General features: G+C 31.1%; 1 protein-coding gene across 1 annotated transcript in view; it reads left to right on the top strand.

Annotated features, from left to right (window-relative positions):
• Positions 1 to 15,951, top strand: part of LOC145694674 (uncharacterized) — a 260,526-nt gene that overhangs the window by 227,326 nt on the left and 17,249 nt on the right. The window contains exons 8-10 of the mRNA XM_081771169.1: positions 5,770 to 5,867; positions 9,468 to 9,578; positions 13,278 to 14,034. Of these exons, the coding sequence (XP_081627295.1) occupies positions 5,770 to 5,867; positions 9,468 to 9,578; positions 13,278 to 14,034 (966 nt within the window). The remainder of the gene's footprint in view (positions 1 to 5,769; positions 5,868 to 9,467; positions 9,579 to 13,277; positions 14,035 to 15,951) is intronic.

Here is a 15,951-nt window from a genome sequence, read left to right as displayed (position 1 = left end):
CTGTAGTTGTTAAACTATATTTATGCTAAGATGCTCTCTAAAGAATAATACGAAATGGTCACTTTTGTATGTTTGGTCAAAACTTCGTTTTATCGGTGACAAGTTGAAAGAATGCTATATATAAAAACGTGAAATGCTTACAGCTTTCGTAAAAAAGAAAGTGAATACAATCTTGTTAGCACATTGGCAATGCATTGGGGACTAGGAACGCTTAAATCTTAACTAGCTTCTTTAACTTCGATTTACCAATATTGCATAAACACTACATTACGAAAAAAAAAAAACACTTTCTTTTCTTCTTCTGCTTTCTAAACTCAAAAATCCTTCACTATTTTTTCTTAACATCTATGAAACTATATTTTTTATTTACTTCTATAGAATGAATAGAGGTTTTGCGTAGATTAAAATAACACTAAATAATATAACAAAGAACAGACACGAATTTCTTCACATGTCACACTTTCATATACATTTTGAAACTACTACTACTACTACAACTACAATTACTACTACTACTACTACTACTACTACTACTACTACTACTACTACTACTACTAATAATAATAATAATAATAATAATAATAATAATAATATTAATAATAATAATTATTATTATAATAATTTAAAATATGTTTATTGGCAACAAATATCATTACAGATACAAGTGAGCAAAAAAAAAAAAGAAAATATACTTACAAGTATAGGGCTAGAAATAGAATAGAATATCAACAATGTGTTTAAGTATAAAATACAACTTACCATACAAAATACGTTACTGATGAAATAGATTTAAAAATGTAAATTTAAAAAAGAATATAGAAAATGTGCATGCAGTATCTGTTACCAACTTAAAAAAATAATAAATAAGAGCATGATACATGTGCACATAGAATAAATACATCATACAAAATATATAAATAGATCTTCTCATTCATAACATAGTTGAAACAGTTTACAAAATATTAAAAAGAAAAAATAAATTTATTAAAACAAAATATATAGTTGCTGTTACAGATTGAAAATACATATTTCTAACTTAAATACATAAAAAAATAAATTAATCACAAAACGCAAACTAAATAAAACATAACATTAAAAAAAAAATAAAATCAATAATAACTAGTCCTAAATCTGAAGTAAAAAAAGAAAAAAAAAGCAAGAAGACTATCCTAACATCACCAAAAACTGAATGTAAGTTTCGTAGCAATGACACGAACTGTAAGATAAAAAATACTTAAAACAAAACCGTTTATTTAGGAATTTAAAAATTTATAACGCACTCTCAAAATTCTTTTGAAACAAATCTAATACTGAATAAAATTTATTTGCACTCATTTTACTATTATAGTTGGAAGATTTTGTAAACAAATTCTTGGTAGCAAAAAGATTATTTTCTTTCTTTTTCTTTTTCTATTTTTTATAAAGAACTCTCATTAAAAGAAAATTTTTCAAAACAAAATCACCATGAAAAATCTTGTAAAGAAAATTTAAGTCGAAGATACAACGTCTGTTAGAAACAAGTGTAAAATTCAAATCCTTCCTGACTGACAAATTCATCTTCCTGTAGTTATTTAAATTGACATCTTTGCCAAGCTAAGAAAGCATTCTGAACTGATTTCATATTACTACCAAAATATCTAGATTCAGTATTCTAAATCACTGTACAATATTCCAAATGTGATCTCACATTACACATACAATTTTACAAGGGTTGGCATTTATAAAATTACGACGAAGCCATTTCAACATAGCTTTTTTTTTTTTTTTTTTTGTTTGTTTGTTTTTGTTTTTGTCTAAGATATAACTGCTTTAAGCTGTTTCTGGAGAAGCAACTTATTATCCAATATTGTTCCTAAATCTTCAAAATGCTTAACGAACTGAATATATATTATATGTGTGTATTAAAGGATTTATTTTCCTTCAAAATTTGTTCCTTGAGTCCTACTGGAATTTAAAAGAAGAGAAATTCTTTTCAGACTATTTGACTGCTGTATCTTTGAACAGAACATTCTTTTTCAAAATAACTTGACTATAAACAGATTCAATTACATTAAAAATCTTTATATCATTTTAGAAATATTGAAAATATATAACAAAAACAATAAAGGGCCGAGACTGAAGCCTTAAGGTAACCCAGAAGTAATACTATGGATAGAGGAAAGACCACTTTTATATATTACAATAAATTTCCTGTTCTTTAAATATAAAATTAACCAATTAATAATACAATTAGGTAGATTATATCTCTTCAATTTATTTATTAATAAATGATGAGACAATTTGGCAAATGCTTTGGCGAAGTTCAAATAAATAGCATGTACTTGACCACCTGTATGAATGACTGGACATAAATTATGCATTAGGGTTGCCTAATTAGTTATTACAAATTTACAGTTCATGAACCATGTTGGTTTATATCAATTTCGTCCTTTAACTTATTATAATTTATACTTAATATACTACTTTAAATTATTTTCCCGGAAATTCTCAAAATAACATTCATTATAGACATAGGTCGAAAGTCCTTAATACAATGACCCTTAGTTTTAGGCATAGGTGTTATCGCTAGAATCTTCCATGAATCTGAATATACATTAGAGTAAAGACTTCAATTAAAAAGAGAAGATAAAATAGGTGAAATTATTTCCACTATTCCTTGCACAATAAAGGCAGGTATACCGTCAATTCCAAGTGCTGATATAGTCTTTAAATATTTAATAGCTTCTAGTACATGTGCAGTTGTAATTTCAGGGAGGTTACTTTTACCAAATGTAGTAAATAATGATTGTTCATTAATTGGATTAACAGAGAAACCCTGACGAAAAATACTCTATAAACTGTTTAGCCAGTACACAATTATCAGTTAACAAACATCATCTTTTAAAATATTATTCAATTCATTGCTTTCACGTCCTTAGTGTATCTTCAGAATGTCTCAACTGCACAAGTTAAATCGCTTTCTATTCTTCTATAATAGCTTAGTCTATCCTCATTTAACTGTTTTTTCAAAGGCCCTTCAACAATTGCTAAAAACTACGTAACTGTTAATATTTAGAGAAATTTTATATTTCTTATGAGCTTTATTTTTAATTCCTAGCAAAGTTATCAATTTTTCAGAATACCACAAAGGATATCTGGACTTTCTAAACTTAGACTTGGGTATGTTATTTTCTATCGCAAGTATAATAACTTTTTTAAGTTTATAAGCAACATCACTTACATAATTACCTAATAACATGTTACACCAATCAGCTCCAAATGTTCGTAATTTGAGAATACAAAGAAAAGTCACCTTTCGTAAATAAAAATTGCTCAGTGGTCTCATACGCTCTACAAATATTGGGTAGTAAAACTTTGGTTACAACTGAATGATGATGGTATGTCAGGCACTACCATGTAAACATCATGTTTATTTGACACAGCAGATGCATTGGTTATAGCCAAGTCCAAGTCGAAAGATAGAAATCTTTGTTTTAAGCACCGAGAGCCCTCCAGCTGCAGACAGACACTGTAGCTCGACTGAACGACATAGCCACTGTGAGAGGCTTGCTGCCCTTAGTGTTATGTACCACAATTAGCCAAAGTATAGAAAAGATGTCATAGTGAAAAAGTACTTTGACACTCTGGAAGAAAGGAACAACAGCTCTATTGATAGTTTGCTAGAAGATAAGGAGGATCCTATAGATGTAGAGCAGCCACGGGGTCAAAGCCAAGAAGTGATGAAAATTATTAATAATAATAATAATAATAATAATAATAATAATAATAATAATAATAATAATAATAATAATAATAATAATAATAATAATAATAATAATAATCTTTATTTCAGTGCCGCGAACAGCTTATTGGCAAAAATACAGCATATTGTGGTATCAGAGCATTACATTATGGTGGAACAATAATACTAATGATAATAATAGTAATAATAATAAATAAGAAAACTGTAAAAAAAATTAACATTAATACAAAAAAATATACATAAAAGTCAATTGAGCAGAAATAATTCCTTGTAATCCCTGTAAAAATTGTCAAGTCCTCTACCTATTTAAAACAATGAAAACCTAAGAACAGCAGTCTTAAAGTTAGATTTTAGCTTAATATTTCTAAACGCCATTGCTTAAAAACTATCAGTCAGATCTCATAAAAGTTTTCATTTGCTTAATATATTAAGTTTAGAATTTATGTACTTAAAGAACCTGTCAATCTTTTTAAAATTTCACATTTCCAATTCAGAGGAACTAAAATGTGCTATTTCTTATATTTCTTATGCTGTGATTTGGTACTTTAAAATCTATGTTTCGTAAACAGTATTCATTGATATAAACATTATTGTCTAGTATTTTTTGCATGCATACTTTGTCAATTTTTTTTTCTTCTGTTCGTAAAACTCTTCAAGCCCCAATAGTCATAGTTATGTGAATAGTAGCTCATTTTCATTTTAAAACATAGCAGTCGAATAAAACGTTTTTGTACAGATTCTGTCTTGTTTGTCAAAGTTTTACAGATGTTGTTCCTTATTACCGAACCAAAATTCATTTTGGTATTACAAATAATTTATATAAATGTACATATCTCTTTCAAATACAGGCCACTGTTTAAAAATAAAACCTAGTATCCTTCTGACACCTTGTACATTCCGCAGCAAAAAAACCTGCAACATGAGCATATAAGTTTATTGTGAAACAACGAAGTCTTTTACTCCAAAATAAGTGTGCAGGGGAGGACGCCGAGGTTTTTCCTGGCGTGACTCGTGCCACTTAGACGTGTTGATTCCCTGCGCTGTTAGGCGTAGTTTTACAATAAACTTACATGCTCATGTTGCAGGATTTTTGCTGGAGACTGTACAATACAATTTATGCGGTACGAAAACTTGTAATAACCGTCAAATGTAATACCTAGATCTTTAATAATGCTTACGTTCTCTATTTGTACACCATTGACCTCATATTTACTGACATAATATTAAGTTTTATTGGTATATTTCATAAATTTTGTTTTCTTGTCATTAATTTTTAGAAAATAACAGTAATTATATTCAACGCTGATTAATAACATAAAGTGGACATTATGTATTGGTAAAGTGTAAGAGATAGAAATGCTTGATAGTTTAAACCCTAATCTTTATTAATGAATCTTGCATAATTTTATCGACAACATTTGAAAATGATCATAGTTTTCGAACATCTATGCACACAAGATCATTAATTAATTGTTAATATTCTTTCCTCCTGTCGTTGATTGATGATTGGTTTGTGCTTATATCCTTAGTCAACAGCAAGGTTATATAGGAGGAGACTTACAGTTTAAAGTAGCATTTTTTTTATATTATTCTAATTTATCTATTTTATCCATTTGAATAATTTCCATATACTTTTACTCTTGACAGTGGTTATCGCTTGTCGAAGCGATTAAGTCTCTCTCTCTCTTTTTTTTTTTTTTTTTTTTCCTTGTCTGCTTTCAACGGAACTATAAGTACAATATTCAAAAACTGCTTCAAGCTCTCCGTTTCTGGTTTCATTATAGTAATATTCTTATTTATTAGATTGCATCCATAAACTTAATTCTTTCAAGAATATAACCAGAGATTAATGTATTGATACATATTTTAAAAATAATTGTCACAACGTTAGTTGAAAAGATCTTTGTCGCTTTTAACTTTTCTGTATGAAAATATATCGATATATATAATATAAGTAAATTAAATGTTTGGGTTTCACAGAAAACAGTTATATATCTGAATTTCTCTCTCTCTTTGAAATTTTGTAGGAGGTGTAATGTCTTTCAACAATAATTCAAGTCGTGAAGAAGAAAATGATGCTATTCAGACTGTAACCCAAAATACTGAACATGACGTTAATAGTAAGGTGAGTTTACATGCTTATCCCAGTGCTACATTCTATACTTTTGATATAAATTCTACCTATAATAGTCTCATTTTTAATAGCAAATACAGTAGACCCCCGAGATACGAACTTAATCCGTTTCGTAACGCTGTTCGTAAATCAAAATTATTTCTCCCACTGAAATTAATATAAATACAATTAATCCTATCTAGCCGCAGAAACATAGAATTATGTTTTTTTTAAAGTGTTTCTCTGTGATGAAGCGTATAGGGTAAAAATTCTATATTCTTTTTATTCTTGTTAGAGACAAATAAGCAACACTAAATTAAACAAAATAGTGTAAGAACTAAATCCACAAAGAGGTAAAGAAAAAGTTTTTGAACAGGGCTGATAATGTTTACGGCAAACGCGCGAAAGCATTCCTAGGCGCGTCGAATTATTGACAGATGTTTATGTGTGTTCGTATCCCGAAATATTGTTCTTAAACCGAAGGAAAAATTGTTCACGAAACTTGTTCGTAAACCAAAGGTTTCGTAACTCGAGGGTCCAATATAAATCATTTTTATCACTACGTATTGTACAATTTTATATATTTTTGTATATTGATGATATTTTAACTAAAATTAGAATCATTTCGGTTTTTGCTGTAATTTAACTCGTAACTGTTGTGGTAGAAAACGTTGAAGATAATTCTGAACCAAATAAATAAATATAGTACCACCAGCTGCAATAAGTAGGTCAATCAAAGAACAAGTTTCCTTCATTGGTAAATTTTAAAATGAATTTTGCAGGAGATAACCGTAAAATTCAACTCCTGGCATGCCTCCTTCCTCCAGTCCAAAGAATCAAGACCATTTTAAAATTTATTCGATGATTCAGAATTCCAATACGCGTCCCCAGTAAGGATTCGATTTTTTTTTTTTTTTTTTTTTTTTTTTTTTTTTTTTTTTTTTTTTTTTTTTTTACAAATCACTAGCTGTAAGCTGCTGCTGTTGCCGTCTCTTAATTCAGAATTTTGACTAAAAGAGAGGAAAAACCTTTTGTATTCTCTGCTGTTATGTAAACCTGCACGACCATGACGTAATATGTGTTGCATATATGCAAGGAATTATTAGAAACTGTTAGAAACCTGCATATGTTTTCGCATATATTTTCAGCTCTTCCCCCCAACCGACCCCCGAGCGCAAAACCGAAAAAGATTTCGTACAGAATTAGATCTGGTGAACGTCTATCTTTGCACCAAATTTAGTGGCTCTAAATCATTTCTTTCTATGTGAAAATCTGATCACACACATACAAACATGCGTACGTATCGTAAGTATAGATACTGCTTGTACAGTTCCTTAATTGCTAACTGGTTGAAATGCTTCAGCTAATTTTGTATCCAGTTTAATTATTTATTGGGTATTATGTCCTTTACTGTGTCTTGTTGAATAATGGATATTGTTAGTATGTAAATTAGTGGGAAATTCTTCTGTATAGTGGATCATGACATCTTCCCCTGCATCGAATGAAAGTGATATCTAAGGAATATTAATTTTTTCTCTGTGTTATGTAAAAGCAGCTCTACTTTCTTTCTTTCTGTTTATTTTAATATCAATTTAGTAATAATGCTTGCTACTTTGAGCCATATTTATAACTACTTTTTTTTTTTAATGTTTTCTTTTAATATAACCACACAGAAAATTGTTTCCCAATTTATATCACCTGTAAATATACAAAGATAACATCTAGCTGAATATACTGGGAATGGACAAAAATATAAAAAATTAATTGCACATTACCTTTATTAATAGCGAGTAGGACCATCTTTTGCAAGCAGAATGGTCTGCAGTCGCTGGAAAATGGAGAAATACAGGTCGCGTATAGTTGTGAAAGGGATGTTGTACCATTCTTCTGCCAAAGCTGCTGAAAGTTGTAGAGATGACGTTGGTGGGTATTGGGCTCACACCTTGGTCTCCAAAACTGCTCACAAAAGCTCAATGATATAGAGGTCTCGCGATTGTAGAGGCCATGGCTGATATGACACTTCATCTTCGTGCTCACTAAGCCAGTCCTGGACGATGTGGGCTGTATGAACAGGGGATCTGTCATCTTGAAACACGGCATTACCATCTGAAAATAAAGTTTGCACTATAGGATGCAGCTGGTCACTTAAAATGGTTACGTATCTTTGGCAGTGACATGTCCATGCAGGGTTATGATGGGTCCGGGAGAATATTACGATATGACTGTCCAAATCATCACTTAATCACCGCTATGCTTCATTGTTGGTAATAGACAGTCTGCTTATGCTGGCATTCTCCACAGGAAATCTCAGCCAGCAGCTGGAAACAATGTAAAGGAAGACTCATCCGACCAGATGACAGTCTTCCACTGCTCCAGTATCCAGTTTTTATGGACGTTGAACCATTGTTTACGTATGGCAGCATGGTCACCAGTCACGAGTGGTTTGGGAATTGCAGATCTGCCATAAATATTCTGCTTGTGGAGTTTTCTTCTGACTCTTTAGAAGCTAACAGAATTTGAAAGCACTGTATTCAGCTCAGCTGTGATTTTTGGTGCCGTGCTGATCTTCTGCTTGGTCACAATCCTACTGAATGTGCATCTATCTATGTCACGCAGCACACACTTGCGTCTACGCTGGTGCTTCGCTGATGTGATTTTTCCGAAACACTCGTAGGCATTCATGATCTTCGAGACTGTGTCTCTTGATACACCAAATATTTCCGCTACTTTCGTCACGGAAGTTCTCACCATACGCGCACCCACAATTTGCCATCTTTGAAACTCTGTCAGCTTAGACATGATTCACGATAACCTACACGGACCGGTCGCTGAACTGTAACCGGATCATCTGTTCTATTGTCCAGGTTGTATATCTAACAGACTGTGTTGGTGACCACAGCGACACCTACCATTCAGACGCAAATCGTGTTTGAAATGGCTACCTCTTTTATACCAGGTGTTCCATATTTTTGTCCACCCTCTGTACGAGTATATAGAAGAAAATTATTACTTTTCAAATTATTTTGTTCAGAATATTTGCGACCTTTTAATGCTAAAAATCGTATGTATTTTAAGAAAGAGGAGTAAACATGTGGAAAATATACTTCCTTCGCTACTTCTCAATTAATTGCATCTCCTTTAAAAAATACTTTTAATTAGGCCAATGCAAGCTGATATTCTACAGAAAATTCTCACACCAGAATTTGAATATAAGGAATCAAACACAACTCATAAACTTACTCTGAAACAATAAAAAGGATGTCCTAAAACGTTTTAACTCATATAATCACGAATAACATAATATCAAATATATCAATTTCATGTTTACTGTAGGACACACAACCACGAGAAAGATCACACATTAACATATTCTTTCATAACTCGTTCAGCATTTCTTATATTTCGATCACTTGCTGTGATCTTTTTCAAGTTACGAGATTCAAACAATCAAAATGAAAGACGTATTAAAGAAATTATGTACAGGTAAGAACAATTCAAGACTACATTATAATAATGTCATTAATTTCTAAAATTAATTTTCACGACAAAATAATAGTGGTCATTTTCAGTTATTGATGACGTAACGTAGAGCATGTTGTCTTTACTTTTTAGGAGGATGGTAAATTGCCTGTCACCACACCAAGAAGAAAAAGTGCATTTATTCAACAGCTAAAACAGAAAGCTGAAGCATTATCCAATGTTTCTGTAAAAAGACTGAGAATCGTAAGTTTCTATATACATATTAGTTTAGGTCTATTATGAATATGAAAAGAATAAAGTACACTTTATCTTAATTGCTTTCCAAAAACCAAAAGTAAATCTACCTGTCAATGTACTTCAAAATATACTAAGAAACAGAAATTAAGTTGGCATTATGCTGGTGAAAAAAACGTCATTTCCGCTTCTTGTTTCACAGGCTGATTACAAACAAACCAGCTTTGAGCGGGCTATATAAAGAAGTTTACGTACTCGCCTCTGAAAATGATGTTTCGCTTTCGGATATAACCATAATAGTTTGAGATACATGAATTTTTTTTAAAAGTTTTACCAAGAATGAAATTCGAAATATTGTACTATATAATATATTAAAGAGGAAAAATAACAAAGCCACACTATACAACAAACGATTGGGCGAAAAGTTAAATATCTTAATCTTTTTGAAGGACATTTTCTCTCCTTGCATATTCTTCCACAAAGAAATTAAAACACACTTTTTTTTTACCAATAGCACCCCTGCTCTTTTCTTGTTTGTTTGTTTGTGACATTTTTAGGCTAATTTCACTGACTGTTTAATATATATTAATACTCAGAACACTGTAATATCGTTTCTTAGTACTGATAACTTAATCACACGTTTAAAAAAACATAATATAATCTTCGAACAGTGCCTGCCCCAGCTTGGAGTGTAATACGTCAATAGCGCAAGTTTGATCATTTTACCCTTGTGGTAACATATAGGTACAAAAATTTGAAACTCTCGAAACAATTGAGATTTGCACGCAATGAATGATTTTAAAATTGGTAAATCGGCGTTACACATATATGTAAGACAACCGCATTTAAATAAGTACAAGCTAACATAACCAACCGTACCTTACTGCGTATGTACAGGAATATAGTAGACCTAAACAGGACTTGTTAATTTGTCTGATTTCGTTTGACATAAACTATAATTGTTCCATCCTATCAATCTACACTAAGTAGGCATGAAGAACACGGGATTATCTTTCGAATATTAATCTACAAAAATAGTTCAGTGCAACAAAAGTATTTAGGTAGAAGGAGAACACAGAAACAGCGTTAAACAAGTATCATGGTTACTAAGAAATTGAAATGCAAATCCACTTGTAGTGATTACTATCCAAGGCTGGTGTACGTTTTTCGTACCTGTCTTTCTTTCCACGCATACCAAACTTCACTGATCCGCCTGCTCCCTACAGATGCATCCTTACATGCGCTCGAGCTTCATCTGCCATGAATCATCATAGATGTAGTGTTACCTAAAGTGACCACCAGCGTAAGTTGGTACGTGTTTTCCTTGTGAGTTTTAATACATGTATATCTGTCATGTTACAAATTTGTATGTAGTTCGTGGCAGACAAAAAAAATAATTCAGTTAATAATAGGACATTAGATTGGATAGTTCGAGGATTATACCTTTTAAATAATTATTTCTGGTGGCGTCTTCCAACTTTACCAGTGCAAAGCAGGAAATGGACACTCGCTAACGAAAGAATGATGAATAAATTAGGAAATTATTTCCACAGAGAGATTCTAAGTTTCTGACATAAAGTATTCGTAATTTTATGTTTTAAAATACATTGGTTATTCTAGCGCTGTAATTACTCCTTTACTGATCCGAATATCTGATGATTAATTAAAAAAAATAAAGTTCCTTTCATACTAAACGTTTTCACTGAAGATAAACAAACAATATGACAAAAGCGTATAGCATAACAATTTTCTATAATTTTAATTAATCTCAATCTAAAGTAATTATTATGGGGCCCTCATGTACATGCTTGGGATTGTCACTCACATCAGCAAGTTATTGGCGATCGCAGTAATTAAAATGTAGAGTAATTTTCTTTCATATTATGATAAATATAGGCTTCCTATACCCATAGAGTAAATATATTCATTGTTATTCGTGAAAAAAATTGCATTTTTTCATAATTTTAAGTTTATTTCACAAGACTCCCAGGTGCTACATACGGCGCCATTGAAACTGCCTATGCTTAGCAACCACCTTAGCAACAGCTTGTTTGTAACCAATATGGCTGCGCCCAGTAAAATTCATAGCAGACGACTTCAGCAGCGTATACAAAACATAATACTAGAATATCAACACATGTACTTTACTAACTTTCGATGTTTAAAAGCAACTCACCGTGTGAACTTGAATCTTAAAATAATAGACTATTCAAAAGTTCCCATAAGTAGGAGTTTTATATATATATATATATATATATATATATATATATATATATATATATATATATATATATATATATATATGTATAAACAGTCACAACTTAATAACAACGCTGGCAATCTACATATTAAATGGCATACGCTGACTCTGACCAAATTCTTCGATGATTAGCTGGTTCACAGGTTCGTGATAGTTTGGAAATGAAAATTTGGTCGTCTTTTACAGAAAAGAAATAAAATTACAGTAATATGTATTTAATACTTTAACTGTTGCGATCAAGATATGTTGAGCCGTAGTCATTTTAAGCTTAGTCTTGTTAGCTATTCTTTTGTGTTTCTAATTAATATACTTTAATGTAATTTTTACCTGTGTATTTTTAATGTTATTTCTTTCTTCCTGATGATATGCACAGGGATATGACCTAAATATTTTGGCTGGTAGTTTTACTTGATTATTTTTACAAAGTAGTTAGAAAGTAATGATTATATCTTAATATTTGTAAGATGATTCTTGAACTTTTTGGATAAAGTAGAAGTAAATATTTTAGGAAATTTTGAAAGTATTTCATTTTTAAAAACAAAAATGCTAGCTTAGCTAAAAACTCTACTCCTTGGTGAGATGCTACTTCCTTTCTGTAACATCCAGACATTAGAGGAATTTAAAAATAACGCAATTGTAAACAAAATCTCCGAAGTCTCTTCATCAATATTATTATAGCTGAAAAATTCTTTTATACATAGTTTAAGACTTGTTCGTTAATTCAACTGGCTTCTAAATCTTAAGTAGAATACATTATAAATTGACACTGACACTTTAAAGCACTGGTTTGTTGTAATAAGTAGGGAAATTTTGCAAACTATACGCCATGATGCTTAAGCATAGGAACCATGGGTGCCCAATGTTCATATAGGAAACAGACAGAAACTTGATCTCCCTTCCCCTCTCTAGCTCTTGTCTATTGTACGCTAGTAGCCTGTTACACATACTAGTCATGATTTAGAAGTTTCTTAATTTTCCCATTGCTAATTGTTTAAACACTGATACCGCTACTTCTACTTTCCCTGTAAGTTTTGATAGATAAATTTTCGTGTTTCAAACCCAAGTTATTTTAAATATCAGTTTCACTCCTTGAGTACAATTTTATATTATATGTGCAATATATATTCAACGAGTTGTATTAAATTTAATTTAACTATATAATTGGCCACTCAATCGGATTGTATTAATTTTTTTTTATGTATGCAATAGGTCACTATAAAGACGTATTTTGGTTACTGCAACTTTTCGTGTCTTATATTGCACTAGAACTTGACTTTTTTCTAATCTTGTCAATATGAAAAACTCCGTTGTTCGTTGTCTTATCAATGACAACATACCAATAATAGCCTATTATATATATCTATTTTATGTAAACACTAAACAAATATCTCTGGTTCTCTTTGGTATTTATTATCGTTATTAATTATTTCCTTACTTCTATATTTTAGGACGAACCCTCTGTCCCTCTAACATCTTCCATTAATTTTGAAAAGTTCAATTATACGCCTAACCTGAGCAAACTTGTATCTTGGAAGACAAAAAAGGATGTTTCCACACCTCTTAAACCAGCTGTTACTAGCGATCCCAGTGAATTTTCTTCTGATATCAAAAAATTGTTAGATAAAAATGCAACAAATACAGTACAAAAACCAGACAACAAAGCCAATGATGATATAAGTTTTCTAGCCAGAAGAATGAGAGTTCATGAACCTATGATATCAGAGCCTGATGAGGAGCTTACGAATTCTGAGAAAGAAAGAAGCGAAAACATTTCTAGATGTTTGGCACCAAATTTAAGAATAGCTGCTCCTTTAGGAAAAAGATTGCAAACTGAAGAATGTATTAACGAAGAAAATGAACACAAAGCATTTTCAACTGTCCAGGAAAACGTAAGAGAATCTGTTCTTGATGTCGAAAACAACGACAGCGAAATAATTAATTTGAATGAAGTTTATATCAATAATGATACTTGTTTCACTGAGGAATTTGTTCATGAATCCTGTAAAAGAAATACTAAGAATGAAAGCTTCCTTAATGTCAGTAATAATAATGAAATTGATATTTGTGACAAGGAAGATGAAAACGATATGAGTATAGATAGTTTTGACAATGTTGTTGGGGCAACAAAAATTAAGGAAATGCCCATAGTAAACATGGTACCATCAACGCCTCGATTATGCCAAAACATACAAACTACTCTTGAAGGTAAGTAGTTTCAATAATTATAGATATGTATTAAGGGTAATAGCAATTAAAAATGAATTTATTCTGCCTCAAACCTAACTCTACGCTATATACGAGTATTATAATGCATTTCTAATTTGACAACACATGATGTAAGGGAAAAATCTAATTACTGTTTATAAGCTGTAATGTCACAGAACATTAGGTTACACTCGACACTTTACTCTAAATGCCCTATAACCAAATTTTGGTTACAAATACCTTTGTCAGTGAGTGTACAAGATAATTCAGTTAACATTTACTTTCGAACATGATTTCTCATCGTTGTGTAAAGGCAAAAACTTAAGAAAGCCATAAAAAACGATAAACTGCAATATATTTCGTTTAGAATCGTTTCAGGTATGTTCCAGATATCAAGACGCCAGCTGAAGTGATAAGAATGCAACAACGCTTTCATATCGCGAAGTGCATGCCTGAGAATTGCTAGTTCTACAACCAATTTTCTAAATTTCCAAATACATTTTTATGGACTGTTTTCTTCCATATACAAGTAAATAGAACTACATTCGCTTTACTCAATTTTGATATATAATTGGTTGGAAACTCTTATTTCAGACCTGATAATTTTTTGTTTCAAGTCGCTCAAGAAAGTAATGTTCCCAGGATTGTGCAGTTTATTAGTGTAATTATTCTATATCGATACATGGAGACATTTTTCTGTTTTTTAGTAATAGTTTACAAGTCTTACGGCAATCCTTAACAACAACCCGGGAAATTCCCTTTCTGATCATCCAACCACAACAAACGCTGAAAATATTTTCCAGTTCTTTAGTGGAGCGAATGGTAACAGGTTATTATTACTCTCGCTTCGTTGTAGAAAGTCTGTTATATTATAGTAACGTCAAATAGCAGAACAGTTTCATAAGCATTAGTTATTGATTCCATATTCTAAAAAGTAACACTATCCTGAAGTAAAAGTATTACTAGTTTCTGCAGATATTTATCTAGTGCGACATGCTAGTTAAAGTTACATATAAATTATTCCACACAACGGATAATATTGTTCGATAATAGTTACATGGAATAAGTGACGTTGATAACAGGAGCTGTTCCCACAATTTCTTTATGGAATCATAATATCTCTTGGATAAATATTTCCAAGAAGATATTACCCTCCATTTTCCCCCAAGTGATCAATGGTGCTGTGTTCGAAGTGAAAACGGAAAGCTAATAACATACCAAAGGGTATAATATTGTAGTGTTATATATATATTCGGCACATATATCGTATTAGTATCATGAAATTGCTTGTGTTTCTTTATTTGTTTTTCAACATAGAAAATACTCAACAAATGTACCACGAACAGTAATGTTTTGGTTTCTTTTGCGTCAGTATTGATACTTGGTGTTTCTTATGTACGTGCGCGGGGAGAATTTAGTTTGATTCTCCATATAATATCCCATTTCCGAACTACTCATGGTATATTTTGTTTATCTGCTTTATTGATAGCATAGGTCCCGAACGCAAATTACCCTGGCATCGGTGCTAATAGTCTATGTTGCTGGAAGCCCATTTAGAATTTACATCAATTTTGTTTTGCTGCCACTTAATTATATATCGGTAATATTTATTACCTTTTAGCAACGTCGATTCGGCTACCACTGCTCAGACGGTTACAACCCTTAGTATTTACATTAATCAACATTTTTTGCAATGTTCATGAAATACAAACTTCTTAGTTCTGGTTGTGACGAAATTTAACAATTCTTAAAAAAATATCTACTACAAATGTTTATATAATAAATATATATATCTCTATTTATTTATTTATTTATTTATTTATTTCATCTTAAGTCACCCTATTGAGCTTACGATTACTAACTGCCATATTTTCTGCATTGAAAATTTATCGTAACAATTTCTAAGCACATAGATAG

Source organism: Thermobia domestica, chromosome 9, assembly GCF_964235325.1.
Source record: "Thermobia domestica chromosome 9, izTheDome1.hap1.1, whole genome shotgun sequence".
NCBI lineage: Eukaryota > Metazoa > Arthropoda > Insecta > Zygentoma > Lepismatidae > Thermobia > Thermobia domestica.
The sequence above is the reverse complement of the archived record's forward strand: the minus strand, read 5'-3'. Positions and strand labels throughout refer to the sequence as shown.